Below are 22,044 nucleotides of genomic sequence, written 5' to 3' on the forward strand. Positions count from 1 at the left end.
AGAAGAAGAAGAAGAAAATAAAATCCTATGTCCTGCTTTTTTATTTAAAGACAGGGTCTCACTATTAGAGTCCAGGCTGACATGGTATTTAGACCAAGCTGGCCTCCAACTCAGAGGTCAGCTGCCTCTGACTCTCAGTACAAGGATTAAAGGCATGTGCCACCATGCCCAGATAAATTCTGATCTTTTTAATGGTACTGTCATCAATAGGTAGCTATCAGGGGCCAGTTTAGAAACCTCAATGATACTAAAATCTGAAGATGCTCAAGCCCCTTATATAAAATCCCTACATATCCATCTATATACTTTTGTTTTTTGGGAGATTGAATTCAGGGCTTCATAAATGATAGTAGGCAATCATAGTATCACTAAGCTATATCCCAACCCTCTCTCATATGTTTTGAATCATTTGTAAGTTGCTTCTAATGACTAATACAATATAAACACAATGTAAATAGTTGTTATACTATATTGTTAGGGAGTAACATTAAAGGAAAATGTATACCCGTGTTTAGTACAGACACATTTTTTTATGAATATTTTCACTCTACAGTGGGAAAAATCCACAGATATCCACCTATAATATGAAGGGCTAGCTCTAGTTAATGAAATTAAAACACTTTCTCCAGATGTTAGAAACCTTCCAGGTAATCAATCCACAAACATCGACCTTATCTCCCACTCCAGGCACTTTACACTATACATCCATTTTTTTCCCCAGATGTGTCCAAGAAGAATAAAATTAAAAAAAAAAAGTTTAAATAACCTGAACCACCAAATTCAAGATAAGTAGTCTGCTTTGTGAGATAAGCTTAATCACTCCATAAGGTTAACGGGACCCTTCTTACTACTTCTATTCAGGCAATTCAGAATCGGCCTGAGAAGTCAATGGATAGCAAGATGAGTGATGAGTCCGGTATGAGAAGCTGGAAGGGGTTACAAGGAATGGAGAGTGAGGTTTGCCTGGAAAGGACGGGACAACGTGTAAAAACGAGAAACTCTTTCTAAAAGAACTGAGTCCTTATCTCCTACTTCAGAGATGAAAGAAGCAGCAGGCCACCAGCATGCACTCTGGAGTCTGAACTAGAGAATAGGGTTGAGCCTAGATCCGGACTCCCAACCTTTGCATCAGTCCCCCGGCCTACAGTTCATTCAGACTCTCACCACACTTGAAACACCCAGGCTTTTAGCCGAGCGCGTATCTGTGAAAACATCGCCTCACTCCGCAACCTTGGAGTTTTATGGGAAGCTTGGCAGGGGCAATGAAGACCGCAAATAAGAATCTCAGACATTAAGCACCCAATTGACAGAGGCCATCCTCACTCCTGACGCCTTGAGCCAGGGCCCCACGGTCACCTCCTATTGGCGACCCGGGATCCTGCCTCCACCGAGCACCTTCCCCAAAAATGACCCCAATCTGGACGTCGCCAAACCCGATGGGAACCTACACACCTCGCAGCCACTGAACTCTAAGAATCCTCCCTCTTTCCGGACGATGCTGCAGCACCACACGCCACACTGAGCTGCGCCAGCCACCGTACCCAAGACCACGGTCGCGTACTTGACGTCACTAGCAGGCGCCTCTTCTGCATCAAGGGAATCATGGCTTTAGCCCGGCCAATGAGACTGTTGTCGCTAGCGGTTCGGTTGCTTCTGGAGCCCCGACGGAACATAGCGGTGCACAGTTCCGATGAGCCCTTGCCAGTGGTGCGCATTCCGCGGGCTCTGCAGCGACGGCAGCAACAGCGACAGAGCGATCGTGGGAGTTTCTCACGGCCGGTGCTAGTACGACCCGGTCCACTGCTGGTCTCGGCGCGGCGGCCGGAGTTGAACCAGCCCGCGCGCCTCACGCTGGGCCGTTGGGAGTGCGCTCCACTGGCTTCGCGTGGCTGGAAGCATCGACGATCGCGTCGGGATCATTTTTCCATAGAGCGAGTGCAGCAAGAGACGCCCGCGCTGACGAACCTCTCGTCCCGTGGCAGCTTCGTGGACCTGGGTCTGGAGCCCCGAGTGCTGCTCGCGCTACAGGAGGCTGCACCCGAAATCGTTCGGCCAACCTCGGTGCAGTCGAAAACCATCCCGCCAGTGCTTCGCGGCCGTCACCTCCTTTGCGCTGCCGAAACCGGTAGTGGCAAGACCCTCAGCTACCTACTGCCCCTATTTCAACGTCTCCTGAGAGGACCAGGCTTGGACTCCCGCAGTTCCACAGCTCCCCGAGGCTTGGTTCTGGTACCTTCCCGAGAATTAGCCGAGCAAGTACAGGCCGTGGCCCAGTCACTGGGTCGGTACCTGGGCCTACAGGTGACAGAGCTTGGAGGCGGCCTCGGCATGAGTAAGCTCAAACTGCAGCTGTGTAGACTACCGTCAGCAGATGTGCTCGTGGCCACTCCCGGGGCTCTGTGGAAGGCCCTGAAAAGTCAACTGGTCAGCTTGCAGCATCTTTCCTTCCTCGTGCTGGATGAAGCGGACACATTGCTGGATGAAAGCTTCCTGGAACTTGTGGACTATATCTTGGGAAAGAGCCCTATAGCAGAAAGTCCAGCTGAGTTAGAAGACCCCTTTAATCCCAAAGCTCAGTTAGTGATGGTGGGAGCCACGTTTCCAGAAGGCGTAAACGAACTGCTGAGTAAAGTCACCAGCCCAGACTGTCTGACCACCGTCACCAGCTCCAGGCTCCACTGCATCATGCCTCATGTCAGACAGACATTTATGAGACTAAAGGGAGCGGAGAAGGTAACAGAACTGGTTCAGATCCTCAAACAGCATGACAAGGCAAATAAGACAAAAGCCTCAGGAACCGTCCTGGTGTTCTGCAACAGCTCCAGCACTGTGAATTGGCTGGGATATATCCTGGATGACCACAAAATCCAACATCTGAGACTGCAAGGGCAGATGCCTGCCTCGATGAGGGCCGGCATCTTCCAGAGATTCCAAAAGGGCTCCCAAGACGTCCTTGTCTGCACAGACATAGCATCTCGAGGTCTAGATAGCATCCATGTGGAACTGGTTGTCAATTATGATTTCCCCCCTACTCTGCAGGATTACATCCACAGAGCAGGAAGGGTGGGTCGAGTGGGCAGTGAAGTGCCAGGGACCGTCATCAGTTTTGTGACCCATCCCTGGGATGTGAGCCTAGTCCAGAAAATTGAGCTGGCAGCTCGTCGAAGAAGAAGCCTTCCAGGATTAGCCTCTTCAGTGGAAGACCCTTTGCCCCAACAAGCCTGATTTTTGGCTGGCTGGAATACTAGAACAGGGATCTTCCTGGGGGGGGGGCCGGCAGGAGGGTTGAATACTTTGGTCAGTGGGTGACATCGGATCACCACACCACCCCTTGCCTCTCTGAAAACATGATGAACTGTTTGGAGATTTGAAAAGTAAACTACTGGCCAGAACTGGAGACTAACATATTAAAAATAAATAAATAAAGGGTATTTGACTTTATATAATGTCTTGATTTCATTTTTCTTCTTTGTATGTGTGTGTGTAGGTCAGAAGACAATTTTGTGTAACCAATCCTGTCTTTCCACCTTTCTGGGTGTTCCAGGGATCTAGGCTCACTAGACTTGCTTGGCAAGTGCCCTTGTCCCCCTAGCCATCTCAATGGACCTCATGTCATGATTTCTAACAAGAAATGACTTGTGTATTTTGAAACAGGTTGACACTATGTAGCTCACAATTGACTTGAACTCACTGTGTGTCACTAGCTCAAGTTAGTCTTTAGTGATCCTTTTTTTCCCCAATTTTTTGTTTGTCTTTTTAAGACAGGGAGGTGGTGGCACATGTTTTTACTCCCAGAAGGCAGATACAGAAGGATCTCTGAGTTTGAAGCCAGCCTAGTTAGTCTACACAGCAAGTTCCAGGACAGCCAGGACTACACAGAAAACCCTGTTCTGTCTCCAGAAAACAATAATAACAAAAAAACAACAAAAACAAAAACAGGATCTCATAATGTAGGCCTGACTGTCCTGGAACTTACTACATAGATCAGGCTGGCCCCTAACTCACAAAAAACTGTGTGCTTCTGTCTCATGAGCGCTAGAACTAAAAGCATGTGTCAGCACACATGGACCATTGTTGATCTTAACCTGGCTGATGAACGCTAGGACTGGAGACTGTGTCCCTACCCCTAGCTAATCACAGTGTTGTGTGCACTTCCCTAACAGTAACCACCTTCTGAAGAGAATTTAGTAGATTTTGAGGATTTACACTCCATCAAATGTAGGATTTTGTTGGCTTGGATTGGGTTTATTTTTTTTTTAAGGTTTATTTAATTTTGAATTATTTGTATGTGTGTCTATGTAGGTAGGTGCACATGAAGCAGGCACCTTCAGAGGTTAGAAGGTTGAGTGAGATTCCTAGAACTGGAATTATATTCAACTGTGAATGTTCCCATAAAGGTGGTGGAAACCAGACTCTGGCCCTCTGCAAGTATGCACTCTTACCTACTGAGCCAAGCCCTGTTTGGTCTGTTGTTGTTTCTTGTCGTGGTTGTTTGCCATACTGGTACTTTAACCCGGGACCTCAAGCGTGTTGGTCAAGTGTTCTACTGCTGAGCTAAGCTGCATCTCAAACACTATTGCTTTTTGTTTTGAAAAGGGAAGTGGAAGGGTTGTCCATTTATGTCACTACATAAATACTATTTCTACAAAAATATTCTGCCGGACTGGAGAGATGGCTCAGAGGTTAAGAGCATTGCTTGCTCTTCCAAAGGTTCAGAGTTCAATTCCCAGCAACCACATGGTGGCTCACAACCATCTGTAATGGGCTCTGGTGCCCTCTTCTGGCCTGCAGGCATACACACAGACAGAATATTGTACACATAATAAATAAATTAATTAATTAAAAAAATATTCTGCCAATCCCATTTTGTGAAATCACTGACAACTGTTTTCCCTTGCGGCACCTCTAACATCCTCCCAGTATATGTCAACTTTGATACAATGATCTCCAACACTTACAGTGGGAGCTTGTCATCATGTTTCTCAACACTCTAAGTCTGGAACCCAAGCTTGAACAATATGAACCTGTAGTCTTGGTGAAGAAAACCCCGATCCTGGGCCACTGAAATGACTAAGTGAATATGGCACCCGGCATCAAGTCTAGCAACCCACATGGTGGAAGGTGATAACCACCTCAAGTTGTCCTCTGACCTTAGCACTAATCTGTGGCAAATGGGCACACACACACAGACATACAAAAAGTCAATGTAAAAAGGAAGTTTTCTAAAAAACAAATACAGTATCTGTGTGACCCCGGGTAAACCTGTAGATTTCATTGTTTGAATTTGGCAGGGGTAGAAGGACACCAGGTTTGGGTTTGTTTTTTTCATTTTCAGTTTTTTGTTTTGTTATTTTGCTTTTGTTTTTTGAGGCAGTTCTTACTATGTAGCCTGCTGGCACGGAACTTGCTCTGTAGACCTGACTGGTCTCAGACTCAGAGAGCTCTTTCTGCCTCTGCCTCACGTGTGCTGGGATTAAAGCTGGCTGTGCTAGCGTATATGACTCATATTTTCAGCAGTTTGGAAAGGATCTTACTCTGTAATCCAGGCTGACCTTGAACTCATACTGATCTTCCTACCTCAGCCTTTTATTACTGCTACATTTATTGGTCCATGCCTGCTTAAGTCTTTTTTAAAAAATGGAATAGATCTGTCAGGCAGCGGTGGTGCACACCTTTAATCCCAGCACTCTTCCAGAGAACCTGGGTTCAAGTCCTAGCACCCACATGGCAGCTCACAACTGTCTGTGACTCCAAGATCTGACATCCTCACACCAACATACAGGTAGCAAAACACCAATGCAAATAAAATAAAAATAAATTATTTTAAAAAAGAGCTAGTTCCAGAACAAGCTCCAAAGATGCAGTGAAACCCTGTCTTTAAAAACCAAAAAACAATAAATTTCTTTATTGAGAGGAAACTTTTTAATGGTAATTTTTTATTGATTTTTATTGAGTTCTACATTTTTCTCTGCTCCCTTCCCTGCTTCTCTGCCCCCCGAGAGGAAACTATTTTTAATAACTTATTTTATGTTTATGAACACTTGTATGTTATGAACACTATCTGCAGGTACACCTGCACTCCAGAAGACAGCAGCAGACTTCATAGATGGCTGTGAGCCACCGTGTAGTTACTGAGAATTAGAACTCAGGACCTCTGGAAGAGCACCCAGTGCTTTTTTTTTTCCAAACCAATGCCTGCTGGATTTAAAGGCGTGTGCCACCGCCGCCCAGCTCACCCGGTGCTCTCAACCACTGAGCCATCTTTCTGATGGCTGCTTTCTGATCCTGCTGCATCCACTCCTAAGAGCAGAAACTACTGGAGTATGCATTCTGGTTTATGTGCTGCTGGGGATGGAATCAAGGACTTCCTGCAGGCTAGGTGAGCACTCTGAATGTAACTTTATACCCAAAGCCTACCCCTGAAATTTTCTTGAGACCTCAATTGTAAAAAGATAGGGGTTCTATGGGTTCTATAACTGTATTCTTTGGACAGAACAAAGCCAATAGAAGCCTGGTTTTGTGTGTGTGGTCTGTGTGTTGGGAGCTAGGTTTTTATTTTATGTTTATGCTTTCCCTGCACGCATGTTTAAGAACGACAGTCATGCATTGCCCTTGAAGGCCAGAAGGTGTTGGATCCCATTGGAACTGGAGTTAGCACTGGACTGTTAGCAAGTGAATGCTGGAATTAAACCCAGGTCCTGTAGAGGAACAGTCAGTGCTCTTGTCTGTTGAGCCATCTCTCCAGCCCCTGCCTTTCATTTTTGCTAGCTGGTATGTCTTTTGAACTTGTAAAGATTTGGCTTTTTTTTTTAAGGGTCTCACTACATTGCTTCAGCTGGCCTCAAACTCAGAAGATCTGCCTGCCTCTGCCTCCAAGTGCACCGAAGGTGTGCACCACCACACCCATGCCCTCTTGCTCTCTAATCCACCCAACCTTCTGCCTTTCTATTGCTTAGGGGCTAGTTAAGGTTAATCTTCACTCTGTCCAATCTAGAATTTGTGTTTCTCATACCCTTCAGTGGCCACTGGGACTGTAACCATCTAAGTGCGCCACAGGGATCCCCAGGGAGTGGCTACTTAGGTAGATCTTGTAGAAGAATCCTATCCAGGGTTCCCCTCTGCCTTTACCCTGCTCTCTTTAAAACCTCAAGGTCTCTTCCATGTGTGACCTCAGTAGGTAGTGATGACATCACAGCTCTCAGTTTCCATGGCGATGTAACTATAGAAACTTGGATGCCTTAGGGAAACATTCCTACTGTTTCTGTACTGGAGACGAGTCTGAGTGTCTGAGAATGACTGACCGGATCTTCTATATTAATTGTAACTTGTCCTCTATCCCCTGTGAGGGCTGTTACTCAGGTAAATCTAGACCAGGCATCCACACAAGAGCCTTTGGTATGCATGTAACTTCACTGGGGACTGTATATTTCTCTTAGGCTTGTCATCCCTCAGAATTTCTCTAACCATGAGTAAGGGAAATTGTAACACTGACTCATACACCAGGTATTCTTGCTAAATATTGAGGACAAATAACAGATCCTCTCTGGGCAACTGTTTAGAAAGCTCATCTTCTCAGTTTAGCTTTCCCTCTGGGCTATAAAATGATTCCCCCTCCACCTCACAGAGTCTCCTGGCTTCCATGACTCTGGTTATCCAGGAACTCACCCCGTAGACCAGGCTGGCCTTGAACTCAGAAATCTGCCAGCTTCTGAGGGCAGGAATTAAAGGTGTTTGCCACCAGTCCCAGCACTTTTGTTTTGTTTTCTTGGTGTGTTTATTTATTTATTTATTTATTTGTTTGTTTGTTTGTTTTGCATCCTGGCCACAGTTTTCCCTCCCTCCTCTCCTCCCAGTCCCTTCCCCTCACCTCCACCCCTCTGTTTCCACCTACCCCCAATCCACTCCTCCTCAGTTTCTATTTAAAAAGGGCAGGTCTTCTGTAAGTTTCAACAAAACACAGCATATCTTCAGTAACACTAGGCACCTCCCCATGTTTTAAGACTGGGCAAGGTTACCCAGTATGAGGAGTAAGTCCCAAAAGCCAGTGAAAGAGTCACAGATAGCCCCTGTTCCCACTACCAGGAGTCTGACAAGAGAACTGGGAATCTCCTAGGAATCTACAAGAATGACCCCAGCTAAGACTCCTAGCAACAGTGGATAAGGAGCCACTGGCTATCTCCTGTAACCAGGCAAGACTTCAAGTGGAGCAAGTGGGAAATCAACCCAACCACATAACCTTCCACCTACAGTCTGTCCTGCCTATGGGATGTACTGGGGTAAGGGTGGCCTAGAGATCGAGGGAGTGGCCAACCAATGACAGGTCTAGCCTAAAACCCATGCCAGGAGTGTAAGCCCACCCCGACACTTCCTGGACACCAGAACCCAGAGGATGGATGACTCAGAGACCTAGGATAGAACCAAACATGACTTGTGGGGGAGGGGGCAGTCAATGTAATAATGCCTGACGATATTCTGCTATACACATAGATTTTGTTTTTGTTTGAGACAATGTCAGTATATAACTCAGCTGGCCTACAACTCTGCATGTAGATAAGGCATGGCCCCAACTTGTGACAATCCTCTAACCTCTGCCCCCCAGGAGCTAAAATCAGGTGTGCACCAGCACACCTATCTACCTTGTTTTCTTTTTCTTTGGGGGGGGGGTTCTTTTGTTTGTTTTTCAAGTAACTGGCAAATTGATGGCTCGGTGGTTAAGAAGTTCAAATACCACTCTTTTTTTCTCTCTTATGCTACATCCCAACCTCAGCCTCACCTTCCTCCTCTCCTCCCAGTCTCTCTCCCCCAGATCCACCTCTCCTCTGTTTGCCTTCAGAAAAGAGCCGGCCTCTCAGGAATGTCAACCAAACACAGCATAACAAGTTGCAGTAAGACTAGGCAAGGCACGTAACCTCATATCAAGGCTGGACAAGGCAACCCCATAGGAGGAAAGGGGTCCCAAAAGCAGGCAAACAAGAGATAGCCCCTGCGCCCCCTGTTAGGAGTACCACAAGAACACCAAGGTACATGACCATAACATATACACAAAGCTCAGACCCACACGGGCTCCCTGATTATTGTCCAGTCTCTGTGAGTGCCTAGGAACCCTGGTTAATTGACTCTGTGGTCCATATTCCATAGTGTCCTTGACTCCTCTGGCTCCTACAATCCTTCTCTCTCTCTTCCCTGGGTCTTTGTATGCGCTCCTATCCATTGCTGGATGAAACCTTTCTGGTGACAATTATGTTATGCATATAGCAGAATATCATTAGGAATCATTCCATTGACTTTCTTTTTTTGCCAGTTGTGTATGGTTCTATCCTAGGATGCTGTGCTATCCCACCTCTGCTTACTGGCCATCCAGGAAGTGTCAGGCATGGGCACCATCTCATGGTGTGGGTCTCAAGTTGGACCAGTCATTGATTGGTTGGCCAATCCCACAACTTCTGCAACACCTTTACTCCAGCACATCTTTTGTTTTGTTGTTTTTATTTTTCAAGACAGGGTTTCTCTATATAATAGCCCCGACTGTCCTGGAACTCACTCTGTAGACCAGGCTGGCCTCGAACCCACAGAGATCCATCTGCCTCTGCCTCCTGAGTGCTGGGATTAAAGGTGTGCGCCAAGACCGCCTGGCTTCCCCAGCACATCTTACAAGGAGGACAAATTGTAGGTCCAAGTTTTTGAGGCTGGTTTGGTATCCCAGGCCCTCCACCGGGGGGGGCTTGCTTGGTTACAGAAGATGAATCAGGCTCCATATCCCCCATTACTGGGAGTCGTTGCTAGGGTTACCCTTGTAGATTCCAGGGAGTTTCCATTGCCCAAGGTTTCTACCTCACCACCAAAATGTCTCCCAATCTCAATCATCTCTCCCAGTTTTTTTTTAAAGTTTTTTTTAATATTTATTTATTTATTATGTATACAATATTTTGTCTGTACATATGCCTGCAGGCCAGAAGAGGGCACCAGACCCCATTGCAGATGGTTTGAGCCACCATGTGGTTGCTGGGAATTGAACTCAGGACCTTTGGAAGAGCAGGCAATGCTCTTAACCTCTGAGCCATCTCTCCAGCCCCATCTCTCCCAGTATTATCTCCCCCCAGCACCCACCATTACCTGATCCCTCCTGAAAAATCTATTCCAGTTCCCCTTCCCAGGGAGAACTATATGCCCTCCCCCTTGAGAACTTCTTGTTACTTGGTCTCCCTGAGTCTGTGGATTATAACATGATTATTTTTTATAGCTAATATCTGCTTTTCCAAACATACTCATTTCAGCCCAGAAACAGCAGGCTTTTAGAAATCCTTCTCATTTGTGGAAGGAGAAACGAAGGGGGTCTCAGCTGTAGCTAGCTCGAGGGTCAACAGTTCTTTATGGAGTTGGGCCACACACGCAGGCCTCACACAGCTGCCACTGGCTCCCCAGGAAACCAAGTGCTCTTACAGAAGCCCCCTTCCAAGGGGACCCACGGCAGTGACAGGCAAGGCTGTGTCTGGGATTCCAAGCAGACAGGAGGGCTTTAGGCAGAGACAGAAAGAGGGGCCTGAGAGGAAGGGCTCTGCAGCACAGAGGACAGAGCAGAAGGGACTGATCAGTTGTGATTTTCTCTGCAGCACCCGTGCCTCCCGCAGCCCTCCCTTCCCCTGGATACTACCATGTCCTCTACAGAGAGCACGTACAAGCCCAGATAGGCTGGCATGGAGAGACATACTGCCTGATTGGAGGCTATCGTGTCTATGGGGATGCTCCGCTGGCCACCCCGGCAAAAGCTGAGGAAGAGACACCAGCACCCAGGCGGGCTCGCAAGAGACAGAGAGTTCAGGAGGAGTCAGACCAAGACCTGGGGTGTCCTAGTGCCAAAATTCCTCGCCTTAAAATGAAGCATGGTGGCAAAGGGGTAGTCCCACAGAAGCACGCTGCCTGAGCATCAGTGCCCAGAGGACAGGCCAGTGGCTGCCTCAGATGACTGAGCCCTCTTCAGCAATGACCTCCACTGACCACTAATGTAGCTATTCTGCCTGCGTCCTCTCTAGTCAGGAATCTGCTTGCTTGCCAACTAGCCATGAGTAAGGAGCCTCAGAGGGGATTAACTGCTCTGAACAGCCCCCCTCTTTCAGTCCTCTAGAGTCTTCTTGGGCAACAAAAAGGGACAGTCAGCTGTGAGCGGAGGAGACAAGCACAGAGAGAGGACACAGAGGGGCCAGGCTGGAGCTCTCTCTGTGAGTAGACTTCTGTTCTTAACCATGCCAGCAGCCAGCAGCACAGGACAGGTGTGGTGCGCTCCCTAAAGCTAGAGGAAACAAGCAGCAGTTAACTGAGGTTCCTGCCTAATGGCTCAAGAGGCAGATGAAGAGCCCCTGGGAGACCTGCTGCCAGGGGCAAGAACACTGTGGAAAAGTACAGCGAATACCTCCCCACGCCTGAGGCTCACGGGTTCCTTTAATCCCAGCCCATCACTGCTTTCAGGAGGTCCCTCCTGTCCAAGAGAGTGATTTTCTGTGACCAATGTTGGACTTGAAGTTAAAGACCAAGCTTCAAGTCCTCCTGCTCCTCTGAAGTAAATTCCTTCACAGAGAAACAGGTTTCTAAAGTCCTGTGCCTACAAGGATCCCCAGGGTACACCTTCTTTCTGGTTTCCTACTCTTGAGAAGAGGAGATTTAAACATCGAATCAGCAAAAGTTTTGAAGGTGAAGCCCTGGAAATACAGCTTCAAGAGCTTCCTATGTTCCGGGTGTAGGGGCACACGCTTTAACCCCAGTACTGAAGGTAGGTCTCTGAGTTCCAGGCCAACCTGGTCTACATAGGAAGACTCTGTCTCAAAACAAACAAGAAATTCCTTCCTGGTACATGCCTGAAGCCCTAGCTAGTCAGAGGCTGAGGAGAGAGGACTGTTTAGACTACAAGTTGATGGACAGGATGGGTATGGTAATACAGAGAGCGTCTATACCTCTAAATAAAACAAGTAAAAATGAAAAAGCTCTTCACATATTCCAGTTTATAGGCGAAACAAGGAGCAGAGAAACACACCAAATACCATAGAATATAATTAGTAAACTCAAAAACATGGAAAACACCAAAGACAAAACCAGCAATTTTTTTCAGTAAGTCAATTTCAAAGCATTCATTCTCTTTAGAACTCAAACTAAACCATGACAACCACATTCAATATGCTACATCATTTTTACACTAAAATTCAAATAATTCTAGAAAGTAGGGAATCATGAAGATTTGAACATGATAGTTTGGGGCAATAAAGATGTTTCGTGAAGTCCAGTATAGTGACACACACCTGTAATCTTAGCACTTGGGAGACTCTAGTATGGTGATATACATCTGTAATCTTAGTACTTGGGAGACTGAGGCATCGAGAGAATTGCAGTGAATTTGAGAATCACCCAGACTATATAGTAAGTTCCATGCCAGCCTGGGCTACAGAGACACCCTGTCTCAAACAAACAAAACAAAAAACAATTAGGGAGGGCAGATTGTTCAGCAGGTAGGTAAAGGTGCCTGCCACCTGTTAGGAACATTTCTAATATTCCCTCTCCATCGATGCAAATAATTTCAATCAGACCAAATCAGATGGAATAAAAGATGCCCATGTTTAATGCAGTGCTCCCGGATGGCACCTGGAAAGCTTGGTGAGGGGGAAGAGAGAGAAGGGGAGACCACGTGAAACCCAGAGACCATGTGTTAATTCTCTGTGGGGCAGCCAAAATAGCCTGTGGGAGTGGTCATGACCCTCCCTGGGGAGTTGTCACTGCTTGGTGGGCTTTCCCCCAGAGGTGGAGTCACATTGAGCTGGATCTCAGCCCTATGGTTTGCTTTAAAATAGGGCCATGACTGGAGAGGTGGCTCCGAGGTTAATAGCCCTTGTTGTTTCCAGGGGGTCAGGGTTAAATCTCAGCACCCCCATGGTGACTCACAAGCATCTGTAACTCCAGTTCCAGGGGATCCAGTGCACTCTTCTGACCTCTGAGGGCACCAGGCATGCATGTGGTAGACATACATGCAAGAAAAATACTCATGCACACAAAATAATAAAAGATAAATTAAAAAAAACCTCTTGAAACAAAATAAGGCCAGCAAGACAGTTCAACAGGTGATGGTGCTTGTTTGACACCCTGCGCTTGATTCCTGACACACACGTGAAGAAAAGAGAGAACAATGCCTGCCAGTTCTCCTCTGACCTCCACGCATGTACCCACACAGGAAAGTAAGTAAATAAATGTAATAAAAAAATTTCAAAAACAATTTGTAGCGGAGGTGGGAAAAATAGCTAAGTTAGTAAAGTGTAAGCATGTGGACCCGAGTTCGGATCCCCAGCACACAGGGAAAATATCAGGCGCTGATATAATACCAGCATCGGGCAGGGAGGGACGGAGGAAGGAAGATGCCTGGGGCTGGCCGCTCAGTCAGGGCAGCTGAAACCGTGGGCTTCAGGTTCAGTGAGAGACCCTGCTTCAAAAAATAAGACGTAGAGTGATTGAGGAGGACACTTGGAGCCCTCTTCTTTTTCTTCCCCTCAGCTTCCTGGGGCTTATTAAGAATGGAACAAACAGGAGGTTACCCTCAAACCCACAGCTGTGATAGGAGACCAGCGTGTCTAAGAGTTTCTCTTCCCTTTTGCCTCTTGACAGTGGGGGAAGGGAAAGGAAAGGAGCTGGGCCTGAGTTGGGATGGGCAGAAAAGTGCCCTGGCCTGACCCTAAAGGAACACACATTCTGTAGTGGGCCTACCAGTGAGCAGCAGGCCAGGAGTTGACAACCTTGAGTGCAGAGCCATCACAGACAGCAGGCACTAGTGTGCAGTCCCCAAAACACAAATCCATCCCTGCTGGGTAGTCCAAGATTTCCGTCTACCTTTCAAAGAGTTTTCTCATTTCCTTCTTAAATTTTATTTAATGTTTATTCATTTGAGACAAGGCTCGCTTTGTAACTAACTCTATCTGGTCTACTCATTAGGTAGACCAGGCTAGCCTTGAACGCACAGCTGCTTGCCTCTGCCTTCTGCCTTTCAAGTTCTGGAGTTAAAGGCATTTGTTATCATGTCCAGCCTCCATTTCCTTTTTTAAGAGGGCTTCTCTACCACATAAACCAAGAAAAAAGAAAATGGAGATGCTCCACTAGCGGCAGGGATCACGGACAGAACCTTGAGTGGTTGACAGGAACAGCGAAAGTTTTCTGGTGGAGAGTGAGCAGAGCTCTTGAAGGGGCTTTATGTCATTTAAAGTCCCGTCATTGGACGTCTACAAAAACGCACGCCTCGTGCGTGCATTTGCTCGCGTGTATGTGTGTGCCTGTATGTTTCTGCGGCTGGGGTGTTCCTGGAGAAGAGAAAGGGTGAGGGCTGGGAACAGGGTGGGGCTTGCAAGGAAGGAAACTAAGCCCCCGCAGTTTCTGGCAGAGCTCAGGCCACAAGAGCCACAGATAAGGTGTACAAAGCCACTAGACACAAGTCCCAGGCCTTGGAACTCTTACTTCTGCCCTGGCTTCCGCACTGAGGGAGGAGGTAAGTTTGCAGTCCCAGGGAAGAAGGTGCTGGGATGGGGTTCTGCTGCCCTGGAAAGTATTTCATTCCCTTCCATTTCACTAGCTAATCGACTTTGTGCCTGTGCTACTGAGTGTTCCTTGAATGAGCACCACTTAGTGCGCATTCAGGTCTCATCTCAGATGGGTCATGGTGAGAGTTCTGGGCGGGTACAGCATCAACAGAGAAGAGAGCCGTCACCCTGAATGATGACAGAAGGGGGTTGGGGTATGGAGGTGTGTGTGTGCTCTGAGTAGTTCCCAGGCTGGGAGTCAGGGACACGATGTGGTCTTGCCAAGAGCTCACTTTCGTTGTGTGAAAGAAGACCACAGGGCCGCTTTCTCGGAGAGCAATCCCTAGAAACAGCCAGGAAGTCACCGGGATTGGCTCCCTGGGAACAGTAAACAGGGAAGAAGGCATGGGACGAAGGACGCCCAGAGAGGAGCTGAACTGAGTGCTGTCGGATTCAACTACCCTGCCCTGCGGAAGTGCCCTTAGAGATTAGGATAATTGGGTTGTAGGTCCCCCTGGCGGCAGTGCTGCGCCGCCGCATCCGTTGACCTCAAACCCCTTCTCACTAGACCCGGTCTCTCCGATCTGTCCCTCTCAGGCTTTTGAGACGTTCACCTTACGCTCGCTTGCCCCGCCCTGAGCAAGATGCGACCCACGGGCCTCGAGGGTCACCGGATGCCCGGCCCAATGCTTTCAGTGTTCCTGTTGGTGCTGCTCCTGTTAGGGCCTTCACAGCCTCTAACAGGGACCCAAACCAGATCTGGCATCTTTGGAGCACCAAGTACTCCCAGAGTCCTCACCAAGCCAGACGGCACCTCCAGCACCCCAACCAGTGCCGGCAACTCCAATTTTCCAGACCTGAGAGATCGCGCGAGAGCCCTGATGCAAGACTTCCCTCTTGTAGACGGGTAGGTAAAGGATGGCTTGGGGTGAAACCGGGCTGAGCATACTCGTGAGGGCTCTGAACCTGCCGGTCCTCTCCTACTATCCACTTCTACATGTTGTCCCCTATCAACCATGTTTGGCCTTTCTCTATCCCTCCTTCTCTGGTAGCCCAGGCTTTAGGGCATCTCAGTGTGGTCTGGATAACGTGGGTTAGGAGTAGCAGAATTATTTCTGCTAGACCTGGAAACCAAAGAGGTAGAGCCATGTGTTCTCTGAGCAGTGTGTGTGTGTGTGTGTGTGTGTGTGTGTGTGTGTGTCCCTCTCTCGCGCCCAGGCTGCTCCAGAACTTACCAAGTATCCTAGAATGACCTGGAACCTTAAATGATGCTCCTGCCTTAGCCTTCTGAGTGCACTCAGGATGGGTACCATCCAACCAATTCTGTTTGAGCTAAGCTCTTTCTTGACTCTCATGCAGTCACAACGACCTTCCTCTTGTCCTGAGGCAATTTTACTGGAGTGGGCTACAGGATGCTGATGTGAGAAACTTCACCTATGGCCAGACAAGCCTGAACAGGCTGAGAAATGGCTTTGTGGGAGCCCAGGTAATACATACACACACACAAATGCTAGCATGGCTGCTGGGGAAGGCTGGAGAAATTGGGACCCCAGAAATGACATTAGTCAGATGGGAAGTCTGTTACTATAGTGACTTAAAAAAACACTATGATGCTGTGGCTAGAGGGGTCAATAGCAAGCCAGCAAGTGGGTATGAAGTACCACAGAGCAAGCATCACGTTTATTATATGTGGTCTCTAGACCCACAAGTCTGTCAGCTGTAAAGGCCCAAAGTCAACCCCTGTCTTTGCTCCAGTTCTGGTCCGCTTACGTACCATGCCAGACCCAGGACCGGGATGCCTTGCGCCTCACACTGGAACAGATTGACCTCATTCACAGAATGTGCGCCTCTTATTCTGAGCTGGAGCTTGTGACCTCGGTTAAGGGTAAGTGGACTTCTTTAGGGTATTGGGGACTGGATGAAGCTACTACTCCTGGACATAATCACCTGACCCGTGCCTACAGCTCTGAACAGCACCCAGAGACTGGCCTGCCTCATTGGTGTGGAGGGCGGCCACTCACTAGATAACAGCCTCTCCGTGCTTCGAAGTTTCTACCAGCTGGGGGTGCGCTACCTGACGCTCACACACACCTGCAATACACCCTGGTGAGCACAATGCAGATGGTGCAAGCCCGCTGAAGCAGAAAGCTGCCCTTGTGGACACAGACCAAGGTTTACCGATACCGCCTGGGACTCGCATATAGGGGCTGGTAGTTGGGGTTTATAAGGCAAGATTGGGATTCCTCCTTTTGCCAGGCAATTGGGGTTTTTGAGTTAGCTCTTTAGGGTTGCAAGAATGAAGAGTTTGGAGGGCATGACCACCAATTAGCTTGCCTCTTGCCTTCCTGCAGGGCAGAGAGCTCATCTAAGGACGTCCACTCATTCTACAGCAGAGTCAAAGGACTGACCAGCTTTGGCGAAGTAAGGACTCTGAGTGATACTCCATGCAAATGCACGTACCCCTTCCCTGGATGAGTAATGCATGCATTATGTACCCTGCACATACCCCTGGATGAGTAATGCATGCATGTATGTACCCTGCATATACCCCTTTCCTGGATGAGTAATGCATGCATGTATGTACCCTGCACGTACCCCTTTCCTGGATGAGTAATGCATGCATGTATGTACCCTGCACGTACCCCTTTCCTGGATGAGTAATGCATGCATGTATGTACCCTGCATGTACCCCTTTCCTGGATGACTAATGCATGCATCTATGTGCACTGCATGTGCCCTTTCCTGGATGAGTAATGCATGCATGTATGTACCCCTGAGACTTCCTCCTAACCTGCGCTCACAGAAAGTGGTGGCAGAAATGAATCGCTTGGGTATGATGGTTGATTTGTCCCATGTCTCGGATGCTACTGCAAGGCGGGCCTTGGAAGTGTCACAGGCACCTGTGATCTTCTCCCACTCGGCTGCCAGGGGTGTGTGCAGAAATGCTCGGAATCTTCCTGATGACATCCTGAGGCTTCTGGTGAGAAACTTTCTAGCCCTGGGACCTAAATCGAGAAATTCAAACCAGGAGGCCTTGAACTTGAAATTTGTCCCCTCCGTTCCCTCAGCCCCCCAGACTGAGCATTCACTGCCTCACAAACCCACAGTCCATTGCGCCCAAATTCTCTGTTGTGGGGTGAGGAGGTTGTTGCAGATAATTATTCCTATACCCCTAAAATTTAGGGCCAAGACATCACTTAAAACAGAGTTAAGTCTTGCTCATTGACACTGCCCCCCAAAGCTTTCTCACAGGGTGGAGGTAGACACATAATTATGCTGGGGTGCCAAGCTGAGTGTCCTTTTGACCATCTTTGCAGAAGAAGAACGGTGGCATCATCATGGTGACATTCTCTGTAGGGGTGTTGCAATGCAACCCCTTAGCGAATGTGTCCACTGTGGGAGGTGAGTCTTCCAAAGCCTGCCTCTTGGTATATCTTTTTCTCTCTTCCTTTGTCTTTAAACACCAAAGACAATCTTATTGGAGTTTGAAAGGACAATAACAAGAAACAAGTCGTAAGGCTGGAGAAATGGTTCAGTGGTTAAGAGCACTGCTTGCTCTTCCAAAGGTCCTGAGTTCAATTCCCAGCAACCACATGGTGGCTCACAACCATCTGTAATGAGAGATCTGGTGCCCTCTTCTGGCCTGCAGGCATACATGCAGACAGAATACTGAGAATACTGTATACATAATTAATAAACAAATCTTTTTTTTTTAAAAAAAAGAAACAAGTCGTAAACATCAGCATCTTCAGTGATGAGGGAAGGCGAGAGAGAGATAGATGAGGGGAGACAGGAAGAGGGAGGAAAAGCGGCAAAGTTACTTTCTGAGGTAAATCCCAGCAAGGGAGCGTGCTTAGCAATAAAGGTTTGGAAACCGTTCCCCCCTGGGCTTTCTGAACAGTGCTGAGTTTGACCTGAAGACTTCAGGGTGTCGGCACGGCAGTCTAGACAAAAATTGCAGAGAGCACTTGCCTCCTATGAAGGCCTGGATTGACTCCATCCCCACCAGCTGTTAATACAGAGCAAGTGCCAGGATAGCCAGGGTGATACAGAGAAACTCTGTCTCAAAAAAAAAAGACATTTTAAGCCGGACAGTGGTAGCACATACCTTTAATCCCAACCCTCGGGAGGCAGAGGCAGGTGGATCTCTGTGAGTCTGAGGCCAGCCTGGTCTACAAGAGTTAATTCCAAGGCAGGCTCCAAAGCTACAGAGAGTTTTGAGTTTAAGAGTTTTCTTGGAAAACAAAACCAAAAAGGGCGGGGGGGGGTTTAAAAAATGTGCATGGTGGACAAGACGCAGAGCACTTTAGTACTACCGTGGAACCAGAGTCAAATAACCCAAACGGCTTTGTGAGGGGGCTGGGGACCATTCTAGAGCGATGTGCCAGCTATCTGTGCTTCTGCATGGGCTACCCTACCCATCTCTGCCTTCAGTCTCGTTGAAAGGAGGCCCTGCCAGGTTTTCCAAACTGGAATCAGAGATGAATTAGGTTGACTATGAACTGAATTAGGGGCCCCTCTAAACACTTTCACTCCAACCTGAAGTCTAGTCTAGAGCAGCTTGTGTTAGTTCTGATGCCAGGACTGTGTGTGGAGTAACAGCTACAGTTATAGAAATCTGTTTGGGCCATAGATGCCATCTTCCAGTAATTCACCAAAAATGCCAAACACAAAAGGAAAGAAGAAAGGCACCCTCTGTAACTTCTCTAGGCCTTTGTTTTGATTTTATTAGCAATTTATTTTATGTGTATGGGTGTTTTGCCTGCATGTATGTCTGTGTATCCTAGACATGCCTGGTGCCTGCAGAGGATAGAAGAGGATGTCAGACCCCCCAGAACTGAAAATATAGATGACTGTGTGGATGCTGGAAATTAAACCCAGTTCAGGTCCTCCAGAAGAGCAGGCACTGCTTTTAACCACTGACCCATCTCTCCAGCTCTTTCTAGGCCTTTTAAGAAATATAGATTTGTTGCTTTGACCACATATATACAAATCTATGAAAAGGATAATACTGTAGACATCAAGGAGTTGGGCACTATTCAGAAAGAAAGGCCTCATAAATATTACCCTGGCAAAATTGTTTACAATATCATGCAGCACGCTGCTGGCTTTGTTGTGAATAAACAAGTCAAGGGCAAGATTCTTGCCAAGAAAATGTTCAGACTGAGCATTGTTAAACTCTCTAAGAGCCAAGATAGCTTTCCTGAAATGGGGGGAGAACAAGAAAAACAAAAGAGAGAAAGAAAAGAAAAATGAAAGAAAAGGAAGCCGGAGAAAGGTCAACTGAAGCAAATACCAGTCTCTTCTTCTCAGAGATGCTCACTTTGTGGGACTGACTGGGAAGGAGTCCAGGCGGCTAGAGCCTGTTTCCTGTGAAGTTATGGCTTATGAAAATCCTAGACTGAGCTGGGCAGTGGTGGTGCATGCCTTTAATCCCAGCACTCAGGAGGCAGATGTAGGCGGATCTCTGTGAGTTCAAGGCCAACCTGGTCTACAAGAGCTAGTTCCAGGACAGGCTCCAAAGCTACAGAGAAACCCTGTCTCGAAAAAAGAAAGAAGGAAAGAGAGAGAGAGAGAGAGAGAGAGAGAGAGAGAGAGAATCCTAGACTGTAATCCAAGGAGGAATGGGATCTGCCAAACCTAGTTCCAAGGCCACTCTTTCCCTGAAAGCCCCATTCTGTTGACTGTCCATTTCCCCAGATCACTTTGACCACATCAAAGCAGTGATTGGATCGGAGTTCATAGGGATTGGTGGAGATTACGATGGCGCCGCGCAGTGAGTATTTCTCCGTGGCTGATCTGAAGCTGCTCTCGCAGCATCAAGGTCCTCAAGGCCTTTAGGCTTTGCCCATTGGACATCTCTCCATCCCCAGCGCTCTTTCCTGTGCTCTCCTGTATGTCTTCAGCCCAAGGCCCCCACTAAGGTACTTTGAGAAAGCTCATTTTTCTAGCCCGTGTACTCACTGCAGACCTCTGAGCGGACTATCTTCTCTGCCAGTTGTTATTCTTGGTACTGTTGTTAAGAAAGGGTTTCTCTGTGTAGCCCTGACTGTCCTGGAACTCACTCTGTAGACCAGGCTGGCCTTGAACTCAGAGATCTGCCTGCCTCTGCCTCCCAAGTGCTAAGATTAAAAGTGTGCCCCACCACCGCCTGGCTATTCCTTTTCTTTTTTAAAACAATATTTACCACTTGGAAAGTGGGGTGGATGTGCATACTAGGGCACACATGGCAGGAATCACTCTTTTCTTCTCCCATGTGGATTCCAGAGACTACACTCAGGTTGTTAGGCCTTTAGTCACTGAACCTATTATTGGCCCCTGCGTTTGTTTCTTCAGTATTCTTTTTTTTTCTTTTCCAGTTCTAGGAATCCACTTCAGAACCTTCCTGAAGTTAGTCAAGCCAGGGACTCTACTCCTGAGCAACAGCTTCAGATACTCCTTTTTTTTTTTAACAGAGGGGATATCTGCATTTATTAGAAAGCATAAACCTTAAAAAAAAAGCATAAATCTTTTCTTGTTTGTTTGAGTTTGTTTGAGAAAGAGTTTCACTATGTAGCCCTGACTGGCCTCAAACTCAGAGAGATCTGAAGCCTGCCTCAGCCTTCCAAGTGCTGGAATTAAAGGTGCACACCACCATTGCCCAACTGGAAGGCATAAATCTTAAAAGACCATTTAGTGAGTTTTAGGAGCTGTTCAAGGAAGGGACTAGGAGTGATAAGGAACTTGCTTATCTATGAGGCCCAAGGTTTGATTTATAGCACTACATATTTTTTTTAAGAGATTTTCAGACCTCTGAAGAATTAGGACTGGAGCAAACTACTTACCCCTTCCTTGTCTCCAGCCCCACGTATGGCCTGAGGGTGCAACTCAGATAGAGCTGAGGTTTTCAGTTGGATTAGGATATCGGGTCTGAGGTTCGCCTGCTGGTGACTGCACAGGTTCCCTCAGGGACTGGAGGACGTGTCTACATACCCAGTGCTCATAGAGGAGTTGCTGAGACGGGGCTGGACTGAACAGGAGCTGCAAGGTGTCCTTCGAGGAAACCTGCTGCGCGTCTTCAGAGTGGTGGAACAGGTATGGTGAGACAGCAAGAGAGCAGGGCATGAATCTGCGCAGGGGCTTCCGTAGCATTAACAGGCTACAGGAGACCCGGAAAAGCTGCTGACTGACAACTGTCACCTCCAGGTCCGGGAGCAAAGCAGATGGCAAAGTCCTCTGGAGGACATGATTCCAGAGGAGCAGCTGGACAGTGCTTGTCACTCAGTCTTGCCACATCGACAAGAGAAACAGCAAAAGGAAAAGAACCAATCAGAGATCCCAACACATCATACACTCAAGTTATCACCCGAGGGGTTACACTCAAAATCTCCCCACATAGCCCCAATCCTCACCATTGTTACAGCCTTTCTAGGCTTCATTGTATGACTTTGTGATCCACGCAGCTCTCCCAGTTATCATTCTGTACCCTCGAACCCCCTCCACTTGTGCAGGAGCAAACGTTTAA

At 47.6% G+C, this 22,044-nt stretch overlaps 4 protein-coding genes across 6 annotated transcripts in view; 3 read left to right on the forward strand and 1 right to left on the reverse strand.

The window, feature by feature from the left end:
• The window catches only part of Dus2 (dihydrouridine synthase 2), a 41,235-nt gene extending 39,669 nt beyond the window's left edge, over window positions 1-1,566 (reverse strand). Inside the window, exon 1 of one of the 3 annotated variants that reach the window (XM_075977200.1) lies at window positions 1,453-1,566. The gene's annotated coding sequence lies outside the window, so the exon portion shown is untranslated. The remainder of the gene's footprint in view (window positions 1-1,452) is intronic. The other 2 variants (XM_075977203.1, XM_075977201.1) reach the window with 2 other exon arrangements.
• On the forward strand, window positions 1,566-3,446 carry Ddx28 (DEAD-box helicase 28). Its single transcript, XM_075977199.1, has one exon. The coding sequence runs from the start codon at window positions 1,603-1,605 to the stop codon at window positions 3,223-3,225; it is 1,623 nt and encodes a 540-aa protein (XP_075833314.1). The 5' UTR covers window positions 1,566-1,602; the 3' UTR covers window positions 3,226-3,446.
• A 3,846-nt stretch (window positions 3,447-7,292) lies between these two features.
• Dpep2nb (DPEP2 neighbor) lies at window positions 7,293-10,921 on the forward strand. The gene is made up of 2 exons (XM_075978014.1): window positions 7,293-7,359; window positions 10,611-10,921. The coding sequence occupies exons 1-2, from the start codon at window positions 7,293-7,295 to the stop codon at window positions 10,919-10,921; spliced, it is 378 nt and encodes a 125-aa protein (XP_075834129.1).
• Window positions 10,922-14,424: 3,503 nt separating this feature from the next.
• LOC142852389 (dipeptidase 2-like) lies at window positions 14,425-22,044 on the forward strand. Its single transcript, XM_075977130.1, has 11 exons — window positions 14,425-14,509; window positions 15,138-15,447; window positions 15,900-16,026; window positions 16,296-16,425; window positions 16,505-16,646; window positions 16,892-16,961; window positions 17,344-17,520; window positions 17,858-17,942; window positions 20,241-20,316; window positions 21,479-21,614; window positions 21,726-22,044. The coding sequence occupies exons 2-11, from the start codon at window positions 15,185-15,187 to the stop codon at window positions 21,963-21,965; spliced, it is 1,446 nt and encodes a 481-aa protein (XP_075833245.1). The 5' UTR covers window positions 14,425-14,509; window positions 15,138-15,184; the 3' UTR covers window positions 21,966-22,044.

This window comes from Microtus pennsylvanicus, chromosome 6 (genome assembly GCF_037038515.1).
Source record: "Microtus pennsylvanicus isolate mMicPen1 chromosome 6, mMicPen1.hap1, whole genome shotgun sequence".
Classification (NCBI taxonomy): domain Eukaryota; kingdom Metazoa; phylum Chordata; class Mammalia; order Rodentia; family Cricetidae; genus Microtus; species Microtus pennsylvanicus.